The sequence below is a fragment of the Oncorhynchus kisutch genome, linkage group LG7, assembly GCF_002021735.2.
Source record: "Oncorhynchus kisutch isolate 150728-3 linkage group LG7, Okis_V2, whole genome shotgun sequence".
In the NCBI taxonomy this organism is placed as follows: Eukaryota; Metazoa; Chordata; class Actinopteri; order Salmoniformes; family Salmonidae; genus Oncorhynchus; species Oncorhynchus kisutch.
In genome coordinates, this window is record NC_034180.2 from 8,780,495 (window position 1) to 8,790,821 (window position 10,327).

Consider the following 10,327-nt stretch of genomic DNA (forward strand, 5'->3'; position numbering starts at 1 on the left):
GGCCAGGTTGGCGCCCCCCTCGGGTTCGTGCCATGGGGGAGATCTTCGTGGGCTATACTCAGCCTTCTGTCATGGTAGTAGGTTGGTGGTTGAAGATATCCCTCTAGTGGTATGGGGGCTGTGCTTTGGCAAAGTGAGCGGGGTTATATCCTGCCTGTTTGGCACTGTCTGGGCGTATCGCCGGACAGGGCCACAGTGTCTCCCGACCCCTCCTGTCTCAGCCTCCAGTATTTATGCTGCAATAGTTTATGTGTCGAGGGGCTAAGGTCAGTCTGTTATATCTGGAGTATTTCTCCTTTCTTATCCGGTGTCCTGTTTGAATTTAAGTATGCTCTCTCTAATTCTCTGAGGACCTGAGCCCTAGGATCATGCCTCAGAACTACCTGGCCTGATGACTCCTTGCTGTCCCCAGTCCACCTGGTCATGCTGCTGCTCCAGTTTCAACTGTTCTGCCTGCGGCTATGGAACCCTGACCTGTTCTCTGGACGTGCTACCTTGTCCTGGACCTGCTGTTTTGGACTTTCTACCGCACCTGCTGTCTCTAACTCTGAATGATCGGCTATGAAAAGCCAACTGACATTTACTCCTGAAGTGCTGACCTGTTGCACCCTCTACAACCACTGTGATTATTATTATCTGACCCTGCTGGTCATCTATGAATGTTTGAGCATCTTGGCCCTGTTCTGTTATAATCTCCACCAGAGATTTAGGCTGGGTTTCTGTACAGCACTTTGTGACATCGGCTGATGTAAAAAGGGCTTCATAAATACATGTGATTGATTGATTGATTAACTGACTAAGTCTTATGTTCAGGTAGGTATTTATTTTGTAATAGAACAGCATATAGGACATTTGAATAGTTTTGAATAGTTATATTCTGTTTCAGAACGTTTTCTCCATGCTGAACATGAACCTGGCTCTGGTGGGCACTTTGGTCTTAGAGGCAGGGAAAAACACACATACCCTCTTTAATACGATAAATTCCTACTTCACATTCCTACCTAATAGCGTTACTTTCTTTCCCGTTGACATATCCTCTCAGAATTCAACCCAGGCTATTTGAATATTGGTTCAAAGGACTTCCAATAGGTGATTTCCAAGAACTTCCCCCAATGTATCAAAATAGCTTCTGCAAATCGGTATCTGGAATAGTTCAAAATAGTTGAACGAAATGAGTTAGGTCTTCCCAGCACAGTGCCTTCTCTTTAAAAGTCTTTCAATGCCGCCACCAACTTGTATGTCATATAAATGTGGGTATCATTTATCATATTTAGCACAATTACAAGCGTTACCAGGAATGAATATCAGGAAAAGTACAATAAAGAAATGGGCATGGTCTTTTAAATGCAAGACCCTTGTGTAACCGAGGTGATTCAGTGCCTTGGCCTGAGACTTGAAGACTTGCGTTAGCTCCCGGAGCTATTGCCTTTTTAGCTCAGAGAGCTTACACAGTCTTATGGCCTTCAGACCACCCAGGTTCAAACCCTGTCTTAGATCATGTAGTCGGAGCAGGGGTATCTATATTTAGAAAAATACAACATTTATTAATTGGTTACACCAACCAGATAGACACTAGATAAAGTTTGTTCTAACAGAAGGTGCTAGATAGAATAAGTCAAACCAGTCTTCCAAGGTCCAACAACAGCGATTTGATCATAGACAATATTTTAGGCAAGAGGACAAAAAAACGACATTGATCGAACCAATAAAACACTAGATACAACAAGACAGAGGGCCATTTTTCCAGACACATTTTAGGCCTAAGGTTAGTCCTGGACTACATGTTTGATAGACTCCCCATGTGCTTCTTAGGATTTGGCTTAATCTGTGTCCGGAAAAGTTCTAGCTCAGTCAATATTGCAGTATTTGTTTCAGTAGTGTTTACAGGCCTCCAAACTGTTTGACCCCTCCGGTCTGCTGTCCGTCCCCCGCCGTGATCCTGTTGGTGGGGATGATCTTCATGGTAGTCTCCTTCATGGAGTACCAGCGGCTGTGCCACGTGGCCCAGATGATGCCATTGTCGTAGCCTGACTCGCCAGCGTCCTTCTCCGTGTACTTCCCACCTAGGGATGGAAAGACGGAAAGGCAGAGGTGTCAATGAAAAGTTTGTTACAAGTAAGAAAATCACAGTGTTTGGACTGACTCATAAATGTGGCCTTCTTGGAAAGTTAACAGTAAAAATGTCAGAGAACCCCCCCAAAACTAACATTGGTATAGGCTGGTAGTGATTTGCATACATGTATAACTGTAGTATGGTTCATGTTACTTGGAGAGTAGTATTCTTTCAATGGAAAAATGCAAGAATGCGCACGTGTCTGTATGTGAGAGTGTGCACGTGTCTGTGTACGTGCGTGTCCTTACCCTGGTAATATTTCCCGTTGAGGTGGGCGGCGTGGCATCGGTTCATCCACCAACCGGAGCCGTCCTGCATAGCACAGTTACCCTGGAACTTGTCGTTGTCCTTGTCGCTGGTACTAAACTGCATGCCGTTGTGAGACGTGTAGAACTTGTCGCTGGGGTCATCTCCGAAGTCAAAGCCATCGAACGCATCCCCCGCGTCACCGCCAAAGTAGTAGGCGTAGGTCAGGCGGTACATGTCGACTTCCGGCCCCACTTTGAACATGGCGTAGTCGGCATACCTAAAGAAAGAAAATACATTTAATTATTAGCTATTTTTTATGTGTGTGGTTTTATTGTATAAATAAGACAGTGAGAAGAAGACAACAAAGGTAGGAGCGGTGCAGGTCAGAAAGGCATTGGGTTGGATTTGAACCCATGCCTACTGTGGTGCATATGCCTGTGTCCATGACACTAAGCACTAGACCACACAGGTGACAAGTATTAATATAAAATGGAAACCCAGCCGCAGGCTGCCCAGTGGCGTGAGCTTACTAGACGAGCTAAATGCCTTTTATGCTCGCTTCGAGGCAAGTAACATTGAATCATGCATGAGAGCACCAGCCAATCCGGATGACTGTGTGATCACGCTCTCACTAGCCAATGTGAGAAAGACCTTTAAACAGGTCAACATTCACAAAGCCGCGTGGCCAGATGTATTACCAGGATGTGTACTCAAAGCATGCGCGGACACACTGGCAAGTGTCTTCACCGACATTTTCAACCCTGACCGAGTCTGTAATACCTACGTACATGTTTCAAGCAGACCGCCATAGTCCCTGTGCCCAAGGAAGTGAAGGTAACCTGCCTAAATGATTACCGCCCCATAGCAATCACATTGGTAGCCATGAAGTGCTTTGAAAGGTTGGTCATGGCTCACATCAACACCATCACCCCAGAAACCCAAGACCCACTCCAATTCACATACCGCCCCAACATATCCACAGATGACTCAATCTCAATCGCACTCCACACTGCCCTTTCCCACCTGGACAAAAGGAACACCTATGTGAGTACGCTGTTCATTGACTACAGCTCAGCATTCAACACCATAGTGCCCACAAAGTTCATCACTAAGCGAAGGAACCTGGGACTAAACGCCTCCCTCTGCAACTGGATCCTGGACTTCCTGACGGGCCGCCCCCAGGTGGTAAGGGTAGGCAACAACACATCTGCCACACTCATCCTCAGCACTGGGGCCCCTCAGGGGTGCATGCTTAGTCCCCTTCTGTACTCCCTGTTCACCCACGACTGCGTGGCCAAATACGACTCCAACACCATCATTAAGTTTGCTGATGACACAACAGTGGTAGGCCTGATAACCGACAACGATGAGACAGCCTATAGGGAGGAGGTCAGAGACCTGACCGTGTGGTGCCAGGACAACAACCTCTCCCTCAATGTGAGCAAGACAAAGGAGCTGATCGTGGACTACAGGAAAAGGAGAGCCGAACAGGCCCCCCATTAACATCAACGGGACTGTAGTGGAGCGAGTTGAGAGTTTCAAGTTCCTTGGTGTCCACATCACCAACAAACTTTCATGGTCCAAACACACCAAGACAGTCGTGAAGAAGGCATGACAACACCTTTTCCCCCTCAGGAGACTGAAAAGATTTGGCATGGGTCCCCAGATCCTCAAAAAGTTCTACAGCTGCACCATCGAGAGTATCCTGACCGGTTGAATCACCGCCTGGTATGGCAACTGCTCGGCTTTTGACCGTAAGGTGCTACAGATGGTAGTGCGTACGGCCCGGTACGTCACTGGGGCCAAGCTTCCTGCCATCCAGGATCTACGTATATAATAGGCGGTGTCAGAGGAAGGCCCAAAAAATTGTCAAAGACTCCAGTCACCCAAGTCATAGACTGTTCTCTGTGCTGCCGCATGGCAAGCGGTACCGGAGCACCAAGTCTAGGACCAAAACAGCTTCTACCCCCAAGCCATCAGACTGCTGAACAATTAATTAAATGGCCACCCGGAATATTTACACTGACACGGCCACCCCTCCACCCCTTTGTTTTTACACTGCTGCTACTTGCTGTTTATTATCTATGCATAGTCACTTTACCCCTACCTACATGTACAAAATAACTTGACTAACCTGTACCCCCACACATTGACTCGGTACCCCCTGTATATAGCCTCGTTATTGTCCTTTTTTATTGTGTTACCTTTCATTTTAATTAGACTATTTTTACTTTAGTTAATTTAGTAAATATTTTCTTAACTCTTTCTTGAACTGCATTGTTGGATATTAAGGGCTTGTAAGTAAGCATTTTACCTTAAGGTCTACACCTGTTGTAGCATGTGACAAATAACATGTGATTAATTTTGATTTGAAGAGTGGAAAAACATGCTATTTTGAAGTTTGTCACCTCACCAAGAAAAGGCTTACTGCTGCGTATTTCCACAATTCCTCATTAAAAAATGGCACTAAATGGCACTAAATATTTCAGCACTAAATATATTAAAGGGGTGAATCCTAACTTGGCCTTAAGTCGAATTTCAACTTAGTCTCCTATTGACATTATGACTAAGTGAAAATTTGGCTTGCTGAAGTTAAGATTTGACCTTAAATATTTAATTAATTTAGTGGAGAGAATTGCGCTAGTAAATGTGTCATATAGGCAAGACCAATGATGCCAAGCCCCCAATAACTTTGAGGGGGAATTGATAATAGCGAAATACAGTATTTATAGCATTTTTAAAGCGTGAAACCTAGACACCACAGAATTGGATTGATAAGCATCCCAGGGGGTCAAGTTGGTTGCAATGATGTCATTGTAACATCCTTTGCAACGGGTTGGAGTGACATCATTGGAACCAGTTTACCTGCTGGGATAAGTCTTTGAGCTGTTCCCACTATATTTTGAACACCATTTTCTATTCAATTTGAGGAATGTAGGCCCTAAGCGTGCACTAGTAGTAGGCTTAGTAGAGCATTTAGTAGTACGTACTTCTTGTTGCCCACCCAGTCGGTGAGCTCGATCCTCAGCACGTATGGGATGGAGGACTGGGTGGAGAGCAGGTGCATCTTCTCGTTGCCCAGCCAGAACTCGGTGGTGTCATCTGGGCTCAGGTAGCCGAAGCCCTCCTTATACTGGACCCAGTCCTTGTTGAAGTCCACGCTGCCATCACGTCTCTGTGGGGATATATGTTGGACGGTGGTTATGATAATCATACAGTATGTGGTTACAACCAGGTTTGGGTCAATACCATTTCACTTTAGTCAATCCGGAAACTGAAATCCCAATTGGAATGTTTACTTCCTGAAATAGAATTGTCCCCAACCCTGGTTGCAACTTCCAATGGCTAAGTGGGTTGGAGCATGGTGGGGTTGGGGGTTTGAATCCTGCATGAGCCAACCATAATGAACACACGTACCCTCTGCAGGACGGTAAAACCGCGGCCGAAGCTGTCAATCTCGCAGTAGACCAGGAACTCCTCCTTAGCCTTCAGTGGCTTCACGTAGTACAGACCGCTGGTTTTGGCACCCTTGTTGGCAATATCCTGGCAATCTAATACGAGAAAAACAACATGTTATGATCATGTTGATATGTGTTAATAACAAAGACTACTGTTCCCATAAGGCAATGCGCTATGCACAACGGTTTTGTAGTGTTTTGATTCTGCTTTTAGCCTGTTCCAGATGGAAATGAGCTCTGGCTCTATTACCTTGCTGATTGTGTTGATTATGCTCTTATGATCTTGTGCATTGCTGATTATTGTCCCTTGTCCCTGGTAAAGATCCACTCTGTGGTATTTTATTAACAGATGTTTTTTGATCATTTAAATTAAAGCTATACCTATTTATGGAAGAATAATTTATAAATACCAATAAATTATATAAGCAAATTAATTGAACTAATCTAAAGTGCATCCATATAACTGGATTGGTACCCATTGCTTAAAGAATATCACTTATAAATGCCAACAAATTATATAAACAAATTAATTCATTAACCATTGCTAAAGTACATCCAAATAACTGGATTGGGACAAATTGGCTCAGCCTCTATTGATTGATGCCTTTGATTCGCTTCTGACTCAACACGCAACAAGGACAAACAACGGGTATGTAGAGTGAATTCTCCAGGAGCAGGGTTGAGCAACCTCTGATGAACTGGGGATCGACCTGCAGAACGCTGTTGATTTTACCTTTCCCTGTGGTGGGTTTGATTTCCACAGTATCCTTGCAGGGATCTTTGCATTTCTGATCCAGCTGAATGGACATCTGTTTGAGGTCTAACATCCTCTTCTTGTTGGATTCCAGTATCCCCTGGAGTTGACTGAGCAAAAGAGGGGAACAGATTGAAAATGTTTCTCAGGTGACGCGGATATTAACTTAGATTGCGGTTTATATTGTAGGTCAGTGGGTGCATGACTTGACTATCAATGTGTTTTAAGTACATAGCATTTGACACCTGTACCCTTAGTCCTGGTATTTCCAGGTAATTCGTCTCCAGCAGGCAAAACTGGTTGAAATGATATGTAATATCAATGACTGGTTTCAACCAGCTTTAGCCGCTGAGAGACATACGAGCATTGGGGGTCAATTCCAATTAAATGGCAAACAATTCCAGAAGTCAATTGCTCTCCTAAGGAGAAGTTCCAAGTCCAATTCTAAGTGAATTGAGACCAAATTAGATTCTGATGTAAAAAAGAAAAGAACAGAAAAGGAAGGACTTACTATATTTGCTCCTCCTGTGAGACGATGGTCTTCTCAAAGCGCAGGACATCATCCAGTATGCTGGCTGACCTTTTATAGTGGACGTCTGTGGAACAATCACAATACCTGCTTCAGTTACAGTAACCTACAATAATTACCAGAGTCTATAGTTCTTTTACAATTAGCTTAACACCTGGGTGTCTTCAGTAGGGCAAACTGTAGAAAAACATTTTTCAAAGGAAAACAAAAAAATACGTGCTCTTATTGGACGAGTTCAGACAGTATCTCCCGGATTCACTCTGTTTCAAAACGTTTTCTCCCTATTGAACACAACCCTGACAAAGGTTATAGACAAACTGTTTGTGAAGTGATGTAAACTAAATCACATAGCCATGAAAAGCGGAGTGTGCCTCATCGATGTACTTCTTGAAAGTTTCGACTTTTCTGCTACTGACATCCCCACTTCTTAGCACCACATCTAATAGTGTTGATTTTCGTGCTAGCTAGTTTAACACAGTCAAATAGCCCAAGATACAGAAAAGTCAATTACCTCCACCAGACTTCTGATGTTGTGTTGCCGAATCCTTCATATAGGTGACTTTCTCCGTGGCTCCCGTGGTAAGGTTGGTTATTCTACCCAGGATGTCCTCCATTTCATCAAGGTCCTTGTCCACCACCGGCTTGTACTTGTTGAGGTAGTCAGCCACGCCACATGTCGTCGGGCAGTACTTGCCCTACAACAGACACAGAACACGGATGCTTTCATTTGAACACTCTGTGAGAGATGTGTCTGTGTCGCAAAGGACACCCTATTCCCTCTATAGTGCGCTGCCTTTTGACCAGGGCCCGTTGATCTTTGGTCAAAAGTAGAGCACTTTATATGGAAAAGAGTGCCATTTGTGACACATAGTCACAACATATTGTTATATTGTGACATTGGATGTGTTGAGCATTGGACATTTTCATTGGATTCAAAGAAACTACAAAATGTTTAATTACGTGTGTTCTTAAAGAGGCACCAACAAAATTGGTTGTAATACCCCAGAATCAACTACATATCATATGCGCGTGGGGACTATAATTTAGCAACAACTCAATCTAAATAACAATGTCAATAAGCATACAGTACAAAGAGGATGAAATAGCAAGATGGAGGATTTCTTCCTGTACACACACACCACTTAATGAGTGGAGTAGAGTACATCGGTGCATCCCATCTACAATCATACTTACAAATCCGTCCCTTGGTGTGCAGTCCTCGGAATAGTCTCCCCTCATCTGCTGTGGAACAGAAGCAAAACAGCACAGTCTGTTATCTTAGTAGATGCTACTGTATCTACTGTTTTTGGAGAACACTGTTTATGAGAGAACACACCTTCGTTTGAAACAGGTTCATTGAAATGTGACACTTACTGCAGAGGAGAGGGAGAATAGCAAAAGAACGCCTGCGGCTGTGGACAAAAGTGAAGGAGCCATGTTGCTAGTCTTTGGTGCACCAGTTGTGGTGTTGTACAGTTGGAGAATGAAGAGCCTCTGGCCCCTAACGGTGTATTTATCTGATCAAGGTCCTCCTTCCTGCAGCAGATAAGGGGTCCGCGTGTAAACAGAACCGGGTCATCCAACTCATGTCCTAGTAGATGACTCAATGTTGGGACAAAAATTGTGACTCAAATGTCCTACTTCTCATAATTTCCCAGATGTGACTGGGATTGATTGACAGGCTTTTTTGATCACAGGGAAAGTCGTGGGCAGCAGGATCGTGTGGTGAACTTCGTTGGGGTCAAAACAACCCTGGGTCAATCATGCCATATCATTACCTTGCAAATTCCACTCAAACCAGTATAAAACGTATGACAAGATATTGCATTAGATATTATATTAGAGTGCTATCTAAATACAATTGTCTACAATTAGTGAGCCCCCTTTAAGTTTCTTTTAGGACCGCAATCACTCCCTCAAGTTACAGTCCTCCACCATTTGGCTGTTTCTGTGGCGAGAGTGATACACTATATACACAAAAGTATGTGGACACCCCTTCAAATTAGTGGATCCAGCTATTTCAGACATGCCCATTGCTGACAGGTGTCGAACACACAGCTATGCAATCTCCATAAACAAACATTGGCAGTGGAATGGCTTTACTGAAGAGCTCAGTGACTTTCAACGTGGCACTGTCATGGGATGCCACCTTTCCTTCATCAAATGTCTGCCCTGCTAGAGCTGCCCCGGTCAACTGTAACCACTGCTATTGTGAAGTGGAAAAGTCTAGGAGCAACAACTCAAAGTCGTTGGCCACACAAGTTCACAGAACAGGACCACCGAGTGTTGAAGCGCGTAGTGTGTAAAAATCAATGCCAGGTATTGGCTGGAGTGGTGTAAAGCTCTCCGCCATTGGACACTGGAGCATTGGAAACACTTTCTCTGGAGTGATGAATCACGCTTCACAATCTGGCAGTCTGACGTACGAATCAGGGTTTGGCGGATGCCAGGAGAACGCTAAAACTTTAAAGTTTGGTGGAGGAGGAATAATGGTCAGGGGCTGTTTTTCATACTTCGGGCTAGGCCCCTTAGTTCCAGTGAAGGGAAATCTTAATGCTACAGCATACAATAACATTCTAGATGATTCTGTGCTTCCAACTGCATGACAACGCCCGGGTGGACAAAGCATGGTCCATACAGAAGTGGTTTGTCGAGATCGATGTGGAAGAACTAGACTGGCCCCACCGAACACCTTTGGGATGAATTGGAGCGCCCGACTGCCAGCCAGGCCTAATCGCCCAACATCAGTGCCCGACCTCACTAATGCTCTTGTGGCATTAGTTATGCTCCAACATTTAGTGGAAAGCCTCCCCAGAATAGCGGAGGCTGTTTTAACAGCAAAGGGGGGGGACCAACTCCATATTAATGTCAACGATTTTGGAATTAGATGCTCGGCAAGCCAAGCAGGCGCCCACATACTTTTGGTCATGTAGTGTATAAGCTTTGTTTGTAAACAATGCAATTGTAAACAAGGGCTGTATAACCTTAAAACATTGTTAAAACTATCATTTGGATATCATGGATGGCCAGTCCTTTCATCCATAGCTCTGTCTATGAATTTGAATGTGCCTCAGTTACTTTTTACTTTCACTTGGGTAGCTTTTTTTTAATAGTAGTAATTGTACATCTACTTGTAATAAAATGTCCTTAAAGTAACAGTACTTCTGCTTGAGTAGGATATTTCAGTACTCTTTCCACCCCAGGGAATGACCCTTTGTCAGTAG

The 10,327-nt window shown here is 44.2% G+C and overlaps 1 protein-coding gene across 2 annotated transcripts; it reads right to left on the minus strand.

Annotated features, from left to right (window-relative positions):
* Nucleotides 1-803: 803 nt before the first annotated feature.
* LOC109894157 (fibrinogen gamma chain-like) lies at nt 804-8,760 on the minus strand. Of its 2 annotated transcripts, none has more exons than XM_020487399.2 (9): nt 8,478-8,760; nt 8,298-8,345; nt 7,615-7,798; nt 7,086-7,170; nt 6,554-6,684; nt 5,780-5,913; nt 5,353-5,537; nt 2,362-2,639; nt 804-2,063 (listed from the first exon to the last, which is right to left on the minus strand). In XM_020487399.2, the coding sequence occupies exons 1-9, from the start codon at nt 8,538-8,540 to the stop codon at nt 1,882-1,884; spliced, it is 1,290 nt and encodes a 429-aa protein (XP_020342988.1). In that variant the 5' UTR covers nt 8,541-8,760; the 3' UTR covers nt 804-1,881. The 2 variants fall into 2 exon arrangements, with proteins under 2 accessions (XP_020342988.1, XP_031684304.1); XM_031828444.1 differs by having other exon boundaries at nt 8,298-8,342; nt 8,478-8,611.
* Nucleotides 8,761-10,327: the final 1,567 nt, after the last annotated feature.

What these genes read in the sequence shown, in the direction of transcription:
- LOC109894157 (XM_020487399.2), bottom strand. Translation starts at nt 8,540, where the DNA reads ATGGCTCCTTCACTTTTGTCCACAGCCGCAGGCGTTCTTTTGCTATTC. An exon ending in GCACACCAAGGGACGGATTT is followed by an intron (nt 7,799 to 8,297) that starts GTAAGTATGATT and finishes TGTCTGTTGTAG; the next exon opens with GGCAAGTACTGCCCGACGAC. An exon ending in CAAACCCACCACAGGGAAAG is followed by an intron (nt 5,914 to 6,553) that starts GTAAAATCAACA and finishes TTCTCGTATTAG; the next exon opens with ATTGCCAGGATATTGCCAAC.